The 13123-nt window shown below is 48.0% G+C and overlaps 2 protein-coding genes across 3 annotated transcripts in view; one reads left to right on the forward strand and one right to left on the reverse strand.

Annotated features, from left to right (window-relative positions):
- The window catches only part of nup37 (nucleoporin 37), a 13399-nt gene extending 7868 nt beyond the window's left edge, over window positions 1-5531 (forward strand). For both annotated transcript variants that reach the window (XM_056275908.1, XM_056275909.1), the window contains exons 6-10: window positions 3503-3593; window positions 4337-4518; window positions 4621-4671; window positions 5174-5267; window positions 5351-5531. In XM_056275908.1, the coding sequence (XP_056131883.1) occupies window positions 3503-3593; window positions 4337-4518; window positions 4621-4671; window positions 5174-5267; window positions 5351-5464 (532 nt within the window). In that variant the 3' untranslated portion in view covers window positions 5465-5531. The remainder of the gene's footprint in view (window positions 1-3502; window positions 3594-4336; window positions 4519-4620; window positions 4672-5173; window positions 5268-5350) is intronic.
- A 3267-nt stretch (window positions 5532-8798) lies between these two features.
- On the reverse strand, window positions 8799-12715 carry th2 (tyrosine hydroxylase 2). Its single transcript, XM_056275767.1, has 12 exons — window positions 12438-12715; window positions 12170-12344; window positions 11892-11980; window positions 11710-11777; window positions 11488-11538; window positions 11224-11369; window positions 10819-10954; window positions 10643-10712; window positions 10496-10552; window positions 9805-9900; window positions 9548-9681; window positions 8799-9181 (listed from the first exon to the last, which is right to left on the reverse strand). The coding sequence occupies exons 1-12, from the start codon at window positions 12600-12602 to the stop codon at window positions 9022-9024; spliced, it is 1347 nt and encodes a 448-aa protein (XP_056131742.1). The 5' UTR covers window positions 12603-12715; the 3' UTR covers window positions 8799-9021.
- Window positions 12716-13123: the final 408 nt, after the last annotated feature.

Below are 13123 nucleotides of genomic sequence, written 5' to 3' on the forward strand. Positions count from 1 at the left end.
TATTATTTCTAGTGTCAGTTCCGTAAAGCTCTGTGTGATATGGTGCCCTTCATCACATCAGCGTTTTTATTCTCGCCACTGACCTGCTGTAGGGCTGGGCGGTATTGACTTCATCAAATATCACTTTTCTTTTCTTTTTTTAAATTTTTGGATTGTTCCCCCTGTTTTTCCCCAATTGTACCCGTCCAATTACCCCACTCTTCCAAGCCATCCCGGTCGCTGCTCCACCCCCTCTGCTGATCCGGGGAGGGCTGCAGACTACCACATGCCTCCTCCGATACATGGGGAGTTGCCAGCCGCTTCTTTTCACCTGACAGTGAGGCATTTCGCCAGGGGTATGTAGCGCATGGGAGGATCACGCTACTCACTCCAGCCCCCCCCCCCCCGAACAGGCGCCCCGACTGACCACAGGAGGCGCTAGTGCAGCGACCAGGACACATACCTACATCCGGCTTCCCACCCGCAGACACAGCAAATTGTGTCTGTAGGGACGCCCGACCAAGCCGGAGGTAACACGGAGATTCGAACGGGCGATTCCCATGTTTGTAGGCAACAGAATAGACCGCCACACTACCGGGATGCTCAAATATCACCATATTTTTGACCGGATACCACTATCGATAGATAATGTTACAATGTTTTGCAGATGACTATTGGTGCTTTGGCAACATATTCACACATAAGAAAGACCATTCTGAGAAGTCATCGCTGTAATGTAAACATCAGTAGTGATGTGGATGTGATGGAGAAGCAGGTGGAGACATTCGCTGTTTCATTTCACTCGGCTAAAACTGTCAAATAAGTTCAGAAAATCGTCTCACTTTACTGTAATGCAGCCTTTAATATGTCCATATTATATCGCTCAATTGCCCAGCTCTAACCTACTGCATGGCTCGAATCAGTTTTTATTTATTTATTTTATGCAAGGTGTGCTGGGGGAGATCCATAAACTGCAGATCCATAAAACTCTAAGCCAATTCAGTATGAAAGACTAACGGCCCCGTTATGCATTCTGGTTATTTTAGAAATCCGTATATCTGTTATCTAATGAGGGCGGCACGGTGGCTCAGTGGTTAGCGTGGTCGCCTCACAGCAAGAAGGTCCTGAGTTCGAGCCCCGGGGTAGTCCAACCTCGGGGGTCAACCCGGGTCATCCTATGTGTGGAGTTTATATGTTCTCGCTGTGTCGGCGTGGGTTTCCTCCCACAGTCCAAAGACATGTGGGTCAGGTGAATCGGAGATACTAAATTGTCCCTAGGTGTGAATGTGTGTGTGTGTGTGGTGTGGTGTGGTGTGGTGTGGGCAGGCCCTGTGATGGCCTGGCAGCCTGTCCAGGGTGTCGCCCCCGCCCGCCGCCCTGTGACTGCTGGGATAGGCTCCAGCGTCCCGTGACCTGGATTGGAATAAGTGGCCTGGATAATGCATGGGTGGATGTTATCTAATGATGTTATTGAACAGGAAAATATTTGTATGCAGGTCTGTTTGGGAAAAGTGCTGATGTGGCGGAAGGGAGGTTGGGACAGCGCGTACCTCCAACCGGCCGTCACTGTGAGGCAACGGGAGGAGGGTTATTCTTCGACCCGTCCAGCTCGTGTTCTCGGGAGATTCGCCGCGATTATTTGCTCTCGCCTCTACAGTAAATCGGATCACACGGTGCTAACAGCATTTCCCGTTTCCTCCACTTTTGGGAAAACATTGACAAACCGTAGTGCTGCAGCCCCGCTGTTTTCTCACTTAGATAATACAATACAGGGGCTTCAGATGCCCTCTCCCTTTCAACTCTGTTGTACTTTGGAAGCGGGGGTGTTATTGCTAGATGTGGCGTTATGCAATTACACAAGCGCTTTATCAGAGGCAGTCGCCAGTGTTTTCGTGTCTCATGCCTTTCACCTCGTTCAGCAAAAGGTTATGTTTTGTTGAGGAGTCACTGCTCTCCATTTGAAGGGCAAAGTGGTTGACCACAGTTTGGCCCATGGCGGTGTAGCATGCAATTGAGCTCTGCTTGGCTAGTGGTCTGAAAGAAGAGGGTTTAGTCGTTGTTTTCCTGGTGCGGTCTGAGGCTTTTATTATTTTATTTTATTTTATTTTATTTCTTCTTTGTATTATTATTTTTTTTCTTCCTCTCTCTGCTTTGCTCATGCTGTGGCGGCGGCGTTCTCTGGCCGAGGCCGAGTAATGAGCGAGGGAGAGGAGCCTCGGAGAGTTTTGTGCGCTGCCCTATCTGCTGCAGGAGGAGACGGGGGCAGGAAACGTGTGTTTACCGAGGTCTTCGGCCGCCTTCACCACTCGGGAAGATGAATTTCCCGTCTTCCCGACAACACACCTGAAAATACAGATGGTCTTTTTTAAGCAGTTTTTGGGCTTTGCTAGGTGATGTCTTCTGCATGACCTCATCGCTCAGCGCCTTCCCGTGCTTCAACGGTTATTTGTTTTGCGTTGTTGGAGCCCACCTGTCCATCCACCCCGCTCCCATCCCCGATTCTCCTCTTTTTCGGGGGTTGGGGTGAGATTTATGGGGCTGTGTGTCGAGGTATTCAGGTTCAGACGTGGTAGATAGTCATCGTCGGTTATTTATTACACTCACGCTGATGTTCACCAGGTGTTCCCCACTTGCTGTCCTGAGCATCAGTCGTGTTGAAGTGGAGAGTTGACCGTCTCTTTATGGAAGCGATTACTTTTCGTGTCTGGTCACACCCGCTCGCTTAACCCTCACGCCAACCTGTGATGACTTGACGCGGAGTCCTCTCGCGGCAGCACTCGGCACTTATTTATTAGGGGATGGCGCTCCGCTTTCCCCCCCGCCGCTCCGCCTCGCTTTACGTGTGTTCTGCTCCCGTCGTCTTGCTCCACAGAAAATGAATGGCAGCGGGCCGCCCACGGCGAAGCCCTCTGCTGTAACACGAGTGGAGCGTGACGCCTGACTCAGGGTAGAGCGCTGTCTCCCCCACTGCCCGTGCTATCATAGCTCACTGCAACCCGAGACCGAGTCCGGCACAAGCCAGGCATCACAATTCGAGGCCAAGTTTCGATAAAAGAGCCCCCCCCCGCCCCCTCAAGCGAGAGAACAGGGGCTCACTCGCACATCACTTGGTTGCAGTTGGAAAAAAGTTAAATTGTGAACAAGCATGAACTTGGACGACCGCGGACCATCCATCGTCGCCCTATATCACGTTGCGAAACCCCCCTATTTATAGTGTGTCCTGTTTCAAAGCCGCATGTTTGATGGAAACTTGAGCTGCAGAACTCTGCAGGGGTGAGAGGCGTCGTAGAGAAAAGAAGACCCATGTGAGGTTTTTGTGATACCTCTTGTATACAGTTAAATAAAGGATTTTGAACGTCGCTCTGTCAACAGCAGGGATGTCCTTACTCCAGCGCAGGCTGTTGTCTTCTGTCTTACCGTAGCTGAACTCTAGGCGTGGTTCATATCCACTCGTCAGGTTGACTGTTCTGTCTTTGCCGGTTTTGTGAGATTTAAGTTCATGATCCGTACTGTGTCTCTGCAGGCTTTGGGACCTGGATGGCAATGAAACCACCATGCTGAGACTGCGCTCTCCTGGTGTCAGCGTGTGCTGGCATCCAGAGGAGAAATTTAAGGTAGTAAACATCACACACTTCAGAGCGTCCGGGTGGCGTGGCGGTCTATCCCGTTGCCTACCAACACGGGGATCGCCGGTTCAAATCTCCGTGTTGCCTCCGGCTTGGCCGGGCGTCCCTGCAAACACAATTGGCCATGTGTGTGGGTGGGAAGCCGGATGTGGGTATGTGTCCTGGTCGCTGCACTAGCGCCTCCTCTGTTCGATCGGGGTGCCTGTTCGGTGGGGAGGGGGAATAGCGTGATCCTCCCACGCGCTACGCCCCCCCCTTGTGAAACTCCTCACTGTCGAGTGAAAAGAAGCTGCTGGCGACTCCACGTGTATCGGAGGAGGCATGTGGGATCGGCAGAGGGGGTGGAGCAGCAACCGGGACAGCTCGGAAGAGTGGGGTAATTGGCCGGATACAATTGGGGAGAAAAAGGGGGGAAAATTTTCAAAAAAAGAAAACGTCGCACACTTTGGACACTCAAAACAGATATTCTGGATAGAAACTCATATCCTGGTCATATTTCCACCCTAAATAATCTCTCTACTACGTCAGTATTCTATTCACCAAATGTTGGCTTATGAGTTGAATTTGGACATCGTCTATGAGTTTTGGTGTTTGCATGTGCCAATCTGTTAACCTGAGAAAGTCTTCTGAATAACTGGAATAGCTGGCTATCCGATTGTTGCATCTTGTCCCATGCGGTGGGTGAAGTGATGTCACTGTGGTTGCTAATAAAGAATCCTTGTCCTCTCCAGTTAATGGTGGCAGAAAAGAAGGGGACCATTCGTTTCTATGATCTGGTCACCCATCAGGCCATTCTGTCTCTGGACTGTGGCCAGTTACCACTCATGTCAGCAGACTGGTGCCTCACTAATACCATCAAAGTTGGTGCTGTGGCGGGCAACGACTGGTTCATCTGGGACATAACCCGCTCCAGGTAAATTGGGGGAAGTGGCTGTAGTAATGATGCGGCATGAGCGGGATTTGAATGTGAGGTATTGGAAGGCTTGAACTGAATACTTGTTCTCACCCTCCGCAGTTACCCACAAGAAAAAAGGCCATCCCACGTAGACAAAGCACGGCTGTTCAGGTAAGAAAGTTGTTCATTCTCTCCTCAACATTGTCGCCGTCAGGTCAGTTTCACTGGGGCCACGGTACGGTGGCCCCAGTGGTTAGTGCTGTCGCCTCACAGCAAGAAGATCCTGGGTTCGAACCCTGGGGTTGTCCAACCTTGTGGTCATCCCAGGTCGTCCTCTTTGTGGAGTTTGCATGTTCTCCCCGTGTCTGCGGTGGGTTTTCTCCGGGTTCTCCGGTTTCCCCCACCATCAAAAAGACATGCATGTTAGGGTTAATACTCCTGTCTGTGCCCCTGAGCAAGGCATGGCAAGACGAACGGGAGTTGGTCCCCGGGCACTGCACGGCGGCTGCCCCACGCTCGTGGCTACACAGCTAGGATGGGTTAAATGCAGAGCATGAATTCCCCCATGGGGATTAATTAATAAAGTATATCCAAAAAATAGTTTAGTCACATAAATCGCTATGGCAACGTAAGAGTTTGACTCAAATTGCACGCACGTCACTGTTCGTTTCAGGTGGTCTCGAGTTAACGAGAAGCTCTTCTCCACCACCGGATTTCCAGGGAAGGTCTGCAGCCAGTTACTCATCCACCATCTTGGACACCCGCAGGTCAGTGAGTTGCCGGGTCACAGCAAATGGGTTTCGCTCACACTGTACAGGGTTTTGAATCTCATATGGTGTTTTCGTTACAGCCGGTGATGATCGGATCGACCACAGTGGGGGCCGGCCTGAGCTGGCACCGGACGCTCCCCCTTTGCGTGATGGGAGGCGACCGAAAGCTTTCCTTCTGGATGACGGAAATGTAGCCGTCATCGTGCATCCCAGCAATGCACGAGTTGTACAGAAATCTCACTCTAGGTCCTCTATTTCTATTCTGATGCATTTTCAATAAACTATTTTTTGTGATCATCGGGTGAGCTCTCGCATGAACTTGTCATGGAAATTGGTCGCTTCCTCTTTTTTTCCCCCTCCTTTCTTTCTTTCTTTCTTTCTTGCTTTCTTTTTACGTTTGTGCAGTTTTTCAGGTTTTGTCTTGTTATGACCGCTCTTTAAGAGCAGATTCAAATTAACAGAGAGGCAAGTCTGGTTTCTCTGAGCACACCGAGTTTTCTTTCTCCGAATTGTTGCTTGTGTCAGAAGTCTGTTATGATGTCCTGCCAAGAGACTCCGGGTGAGCTGTAGTTCACTGGAATGTGTGAGGCCAACGTTGCCAGCACACCGCTTCAACGTGATCGTCAGGTGTTCTCTCTTTTTTTCCCTCTTTTCGACCCACACACACACACACACACACACACACACAGAGTAAGTGTGATATATATATATAAAACGGGTATTGAATTGTTGGCTGTCTGTATTCCCATAGGTGGTTTTCCATCTGTGTGCAGACTGCAGTTCACAACTTCGATAAGGCAGCAGGAGACGGCTCTTAACAGCTGGCTCTGGGGAGACGAGCAGGAGGCGGAGGAGGGAGAAAGGGTTAAGCGTTGCTCGTTTCCATGCTGATCTAGTGCACAAAACATGATAAACCTGTGGGGAAGCAAGTGTCGGTAAAGCCCCATCTGCATTACAGGCCAGGCAGGGTACCGTTTATATCCTCTAATACACGGGAAGCGCACAGCTTTATTATTCACACTTGATTATGAACAACCCGTAGATGAGAGATGAGCCCCTCTACACATTAACTTAATCCTCGGGCTCTAACGTGCGATAGAAATGCCTCCGTGGGTGTGCAAAGCCGTTTTCTTGCGCTCCACTAGCAGGCCCGTGCGAGACTGGAGGTGGTAGCTCATGTTGGGCTATTAGGATGAGACTGGAATAGGGCATGGAGACCTTCACCCTTCCAAACCTGGTCATCAACCCTTTATATATATTGGACGGGGCTCGCAAACCATAATTCACAATCATAACACGCTACCACTCGTTTTCTGTTTGAGCAAATCCACTGTGGTCTCCGGCTCTCCATTCCCATAGCTGGGAGCAAGTGGTGCTGGGCCATTTGCATAACGCACACACACACACACGTCAGCGTGAACACGCACGATGTCCCGCAGGAGGTGGAGAGAAGGTGGAGAGAAGATGGAGAGCTAGAGGCTCCTCTAGTTACGCCGGCCATGAAACGCTCCATCACCCCGGCGACTCAAGGCCACCATCTGATGGTGGACGAGCGGAAAAGCAAGGGAGCCCGATTCTCCGCCCTCTCAAGGTGTTTATGTTGAGGTCTTTTCTTTCATCTCTTAATGCGGCGTCACCTTTGGCCCCCTTTTCTCCTCCCCCCCCCCGGGCTTTTGCAGATGTTATTGCCCCTGCTTCCTCTTTCCACGTTCTCTGTAAAGCGAGCGGGGGCATGGCGCTCTTCGCGGTAAGGTGAACCGTGGAAGTGATGAAAACAGGAGATCACACGGCTCCTCGGATTTTCACAAATTTCGCCCTAATCTCTCCTTCCTCGCCCGATTCCCCGCCCAACTAAAGCCAGGGGCCGGAGGGGGAGAGGGGGGGCAAATAAAAATAATGAGGGGCGTGATCCGAGGGGGGAGACAAAGAGGGAGAGATTAGAGCTCCGTGAGGGTTGGATTCCGGTTTAATCTCCTGGCTGATTTGCTGTATTCCCCAGGACGGAGTGATTACGCGGGTCTTGATGAGTGCGAGGAGTCGGTCCAAGTGTGCTTCATCGCGGCGGACGCGCGCGGGGTTTTAAACGGGCGCAGCAGCTCCTCCGTCGCGGCGCGCCCGGCTGCACAATGTGGGCCAAGTGCATCACCTTTACCAGGTCTTTAGCCGAAAACCAGCGGGTTCACCGGCATCTCTCTTTTTGTGTGCCTCTCATTTATTAGTCCTCAGGCATAAGGACACAGTGAACCCCATGACCCCCTTTTCCAGCACGGAGAAGGTATCCAAGCCAAGGTGGGGATGGCCATGACATCAACAAAGGAAACACTTATGGTTGGAGGCAGGATGATATAGCGTTTGGGATTTGTGGCGAGCAATGCTAGGCACAAGAATCTCAGCTGGAACGCTCACCAGTCATATTGTTGCCATGGCAACGTGTTTTGTTTAGGGATCAGCAGATTTGGATCCTGCTCGCGGTTTCATTGGGATTTGTGGATTTGAGTGTGCTGGACGTAGAATGAGATACTAGAAATTATTAAGTGTTTGACTTCTGGTTGGAGAGAGTGGATATGTGTGCACTTCTGTACACCAGGCAAGCAGTAGATCACCCCCCCCCCGTCTCTCTCTCTCTCTCTCTCTCTCTCTCTCTCGCTTGCTCTCTCTCCACACAAAACAATTTACTCTACAAAAAGAGAGGCTTGGGTTTCCCTAGGAGGCCGGAGCAGGCTTGATTTACTGTGCAGTGGAATTATGGGAAGGAAGGGCTTCCCGCACAAGGTGGCCGAACGGAGGCTCGGCCAGCCACTTTGTACATCTTGTTCCTTTATGAGTTCTGCAGATGGGGGCCGAGATGTTCTTTACACTTTTCACAGGAAGCGTGGCCCTGACACGCGCTTCTGCCGATACGGGGATCAAGCGCTTGGACGTCCCCTCGAAACGTCAAGGCCAAATTCGATCGGGATATGACGCATGAAGCGAGGGGAGCAAAGTAGAAGAAGAGGAGGAAGAGCATCTGTCAGCAGTGCAGTGTGGTCTAGTGTGAGGTCCCAGTGACCTGGCCCAACTGATGTGCTGGGCCTCATTGCTGGCTCTGGACTTGCCCAACAGAGGGAATATGATACTTAAATCATTCATAATTAGCTCCTTCCCTTTGCTTAATAACACGTGAAGATAAATGGGTTCCAAGAAATTTCCCAAATGGAAAGAGTTGGTTTGGAATTAGATGCTAGAGAATGGCTTGCAAGCCCCTTATTGTAGTGGTCGACTCTTCTTCCCCCTCTCTCTCTCTTTCGGTCTCTCCTCTCTCAGTAAACATGGCCAAAGAACATCACCTCCATGTCCATCAACCCCCGTGTCTCTTTACTATCAGTCTGTGAAAACAGAGGAATAGTTGCTCTTTCCTGGCTTGTAATGTTCCGTATTTCGGCTTTGTCAGTGTGTCAGTTATTCACTCGCTCATTTTTCATCTGTTTTGCTATGAAATTCTCAAGATTTGTTTTTGAAAATAAATACATTTATTTTTACATACTGTTAACTTAACATTTGTATCATACAAACCAATGAACAGCCCTACAGTGCACCATAAACATTCATGAGTATATCTGTTTTCTGATTGGAGTGTTTTTTAAATGATGTTGAGTATATCTCCCATGCATTTACAAAGGCAGAATGCTCAGTCTCGTGCTTGCTGTGCACGTTTTAATCTGCCTGGCTTTCATATCACTGGACACATCTGTCCATGGACTTGAATCTGATGTCAGCCCAGCCTCTCCAGGGCACTCTGAAGGATCTTCAGGTCCTCCCTCATCTGGCTCAAGACGTTCTGAATCTTACAAGGCTGATCCAGAACCTCCATGGTGCAGGTAAACGGGTCGTAGCGCACTGAGAAGGGACGTTTGATTGCCGCTGAGTACTTCCTGGAAGAATAGAAAGATGCAAAGGGCTCAACAGAAAAAAAAAAGCATGCAATTGGTCTGACACACACGCGTGCACACATGCACCGACACGTGTTCTCCTCGCACTTTCCAAAATTCATTCAAAATAACATACTGTAACTACTGCGCTGGGACTTATGTTTAAAAACCACATCAACTGCACAAACTGAAAAAATTTATATCAATGTTATACTGTATAAAGTAGATTAAGTCCTTGATTAACAACATAATATTCAGCATACGACTCCATCCTATATTTTTAGTAATGGGAAAAATCACACACTCAATGTAATGACATTCTTGAATGGTCTGTTAAATACATTTTGGTCAGGAACCTTTCAGATGTACCTCAGCTTTATTTTAGCATCCTCAAAGCTCTCGGAGACAAAGTAAACCTGCTGGTACTTTTGGTCCTGATAAGGTTGGACTGCAGTCTCCTCTGGGTTGAAGGGTTTGTACTCCGGCTTGTTGGACAGGGCATACTGGAGAACATGGCAAAGGCTGTTACGTTATCCAGTAAATGAGGGAAAAAAATAATACATATAGCACAGAAAAATATCATTCTGCTTGTGTGAACTGCAAAAAAAAAAAGACAGAAAACTCACAACCAGTTCCCCGTAAGAGGATAAGAGTCCAGCACCATAAGCCTTGATCGTCCCATTCTGCTTACAGAGTCCAAACTCCACGGTGAACCAGTACAGCTGCATTCAGAGGAAAAACAAGAGAGGAATAAATGACTATGTTGGGATCCCTCATCATAAACAGGGTAAAGCAGTTAAACAAAATGTGAGGCACTCTGCTCTTGTCACTAGATGACAGTAAAGATCCACTTATTGCTCAAACCGAATGGCACCTCTATTTCACTGACATGCCACAGTAGCAAAAATATCTTCAGTATTTGAAAGTGAATTGATTGATTGTACATTTCCTGAAATTACAACTACATGAAAAGCACAACAAGGGAAGAACAAATTATTATATCGGTTGCTTCTTCATAAGCGAAGACAGGGCAGTTGAACATAAGGCGCAGTAACACTTTTCTGCCACTAGATGGCGATAAAGACACATCGACTCAAAATGAGAAAGCCCTGTGATTCTGAGACTTGGGTATCATTTAAATCGTTACATAAAAGGAAGCGCAACATTTGAAGAAATTTTGATTTTTCATGTCTTTTCTGTGATAATCTAATACTTTTAATTCAACTTCACGACGTGTTCTTCTAATAACGGCCATTGCATTGATTTTAACATGGTCTAATTCATAGCACTTTGACCTAGTGTACAAAAAAGACTCACTGTTGAGAGTTTCTCAATGTCTTCATCCGATGCTCCAAGTGAGGCAAGACCAATCTCCTGGAAATAACCAAGGGGAGTTTTAAAGATAATATTGCAGGCATGATTTGCTAGATAAAAGACAAAAAAAAAGAGAAAGTGCAGTGTTACCTGGGAAAACTGGGCAAATTCTTTATCTGCCAGCATGGGAACATGGCCAAGTAGTTCATGACAGCAATCTCTGTGAAAGCAAATTAGGCATAAAGTGAATAAAAGGTAGCATCACTCCACACATAACACATGCCGCAAATGAAATAACATCAATGTCAAATGCATAGGTGACTCACGGTTCAGGGGAGTGCATGGGTGCTGAGGCATGGCGGATGTACTGGGTGCACTGGAACACCCGGAAAGCCAAACTGGCCAAGAAGTCTCTGGCTGACAGCAGCCCTGCAACTGGACGCAGCTGAAAGCCTGTCTTTTCTGAGGACACACAGAGATGGAAACGTCACTGTCAGACACATGCACCAGTAGCAGGCAATTTTATCATATTGCTTAGATAAATAAGCAACGAAAGCAGCAGGTACAGGTGCACAGTTTTTGATCACATTTCTTTCATAGTTTGGACTTTCTGGAGGCGATCTGTGTACTCGTGTGTGTGCGGTGTAGGTGTGCACATAGAGAGGTATCTATCTATCAATCTGTCTGTCTGTCTGATTGACAACATTGCTATCTCTCTCTCATTCGCTCACCTTTCAGGAACGCAGAGACTTCTCTGAGCTGAGGGATGCTGTCCTCTCCGTAGCCACACTCTCTCTCGAGCTGCTGCAGACCATCCAGGAACTGTCTGCAGGCCAGGTTGGGGTAGATGCTCCGTAGGGTCTTGTATACCTCCCTCCTTTTACAGTATATGTCAAGAGCAAGCTGTCACCACTTGATGCTGTTCTTTAATGGAAACATTCTCCATGCAGCATTTTACATCTTTAAAATGAAGAGCTAAAGTAGTTCAGTCTCACCATGTGGATACTTCCTCTAACGTGTATTCAACTCTGGGCAAGGGGTCCCACCTGTGGGAAAAAACACAATCCATGCTTATTTACAAAGGCACCTTTATAATGTCTAACATTGCTGTTTTGCTGGACATTGGTACTGGAGAAAATTACTTTTATTGTTTTGTTTGAGTGTGTATTTGTGTGTGTGTGCGTGTGCATGTGTGCATGTGTGTATGAGTAACTCACATTTTGTAGTTGAAGGCAAGCTCAGATATAAAAGCCCTTCTTTTCCTGTATTCTGGGTCACTGAATCCCTGCAAGGCAGCGGTGTTGCAGTTCATCATAAATATGCTTTCAATATCATTTCTCACAGAATTTTATACTGGTTGATATTGGAGCATAGAAGAGAGCCAAGCAATTTCACATACGGGATGTTCCTGGTCCATGTCCGGGTCATATTTGGTTATTAACAGGTTGCATCTGTCCAGATCTTTTATCTTTCTGGGAAACCAGGGAACTGTGATGTTGACAAAAAAAAGGGGGGTGTCAAGTATATTTGTTTACAAAGAGGCTCAGTTGTTAATCTGTTCAGAAGCAAGGGCCTTCACTGGCTAAATTAACTACTAATCATAGGCCAGGTAACAACATGCCAATTACACTGTACAAGTGCGTGTGTGTGTACACAATCTATTTAAGATAAAATAACCTTTCTCCTCTGGGATTGTGCGAACATCGTCGGCCACTCTCTTGAGTGAGTTGATGAAGACGTCGAGGTCGGAGCAGTGCAGCTCACACTTCATGAAGAACTCCAGGCCCGTCGTGTCGTTCTTCGTCTTCTTCCCCGGTCGACTCTCTATGTGTAGAAGTTTAGCTTCGAGCGTCTGGCGGCAATACACAACATGTTTTTTTTAATCAATAATCGATCTCAGTTCAACCCAACTCGACACAAACGTCGGCTTACCGATGTCGCTCACCTCAAACATCTTGCCGGTTTTGAAGAGACCGGCGTCCCGGCCGTTGCCCAGGCTGAACAGGAAGTTCCAGGTGACCCTGCCGTCGTTTTCTTTCCGCGCGTCTTCGATGAGACTCTGCTTCCGGCCGGCGAAGGGCGCGCTCTGCACCGCGCTGTCCGGCTTCATCCGGGACGATTCCTGTCCGACGTCCGTCCGTAAAACAGGTGATGATATATTTGTTTTATTGTTTTTATTATTTTTATTTTTTAATTATTATTATTATTATTATATTGGACCGAAACTCAGCAGTGTTATCGGCTGTGCCATCAGAGAGCATGGGACGGGATTTTTATATATACCGTATCATCTCATATCTTTATGGAAATGAGTTACGCACTTTTTTTACCCTTCTTTTTTTTTTTTGAAGGGCTCTTGCGTCACGGATGTTGCTGCACCCCCGTTTGGGCAACAGGAATAGACACGCACCACGGGGCGCAAAATAGCCCACTTGTGATGAAAGCCGTATTTAGGACAGACATTTCGAGGGGGGGGGGATAAATTCGATATAACCCCCCCTCCCCTAATTTGTATGTTGTGCAATCCAAATTAGCCTTTTAAACGATGTGAATTGTCGTGTAGGCCCGGTGGGTGATGTACTTCTGAGGTTTATTTTTCTTTCTCCCCCCCCCTAAAAAGCTTGTGTAACT

The sequence above is a fragment of the Lampris incognitus genome, chromosome 3, assembly GCF_029633865.1.
Source record: "Lampris incognitus isolate fLamInc1 chromosome 3, fLamInc1.hap2, whole genome shotgun sequence".
Lineage (NCBI taxonomy): Eukaryota > Metazoa > Chordata > Actinopteri > Lampriformes > Lampridae > Lampris > Lampris incognitus.

Coding starts and splice junctions, on each gene's coding strand:
- th2 (XM_056275767.1), bottom strand. CDS start 12,602: ATGAAGCCGGACAGCGCGGTGCAGAGCGCGCCCTTCGCCGGCCGGAAG. Junction 11,778..11,891: donor ACATGGACCAGGAACATCCC/GTATGTGAAATT, acceptor GCTGCCTTGCAG/GGATTCAGTGACCCAGAATA. Junction 11,370..11,487: donor TTAGAGGAAGTATCCACATG/GTGAGACTGAAC, acceptor ATACTGTAAAAG/GAGGGAGGTATACAAGACCC.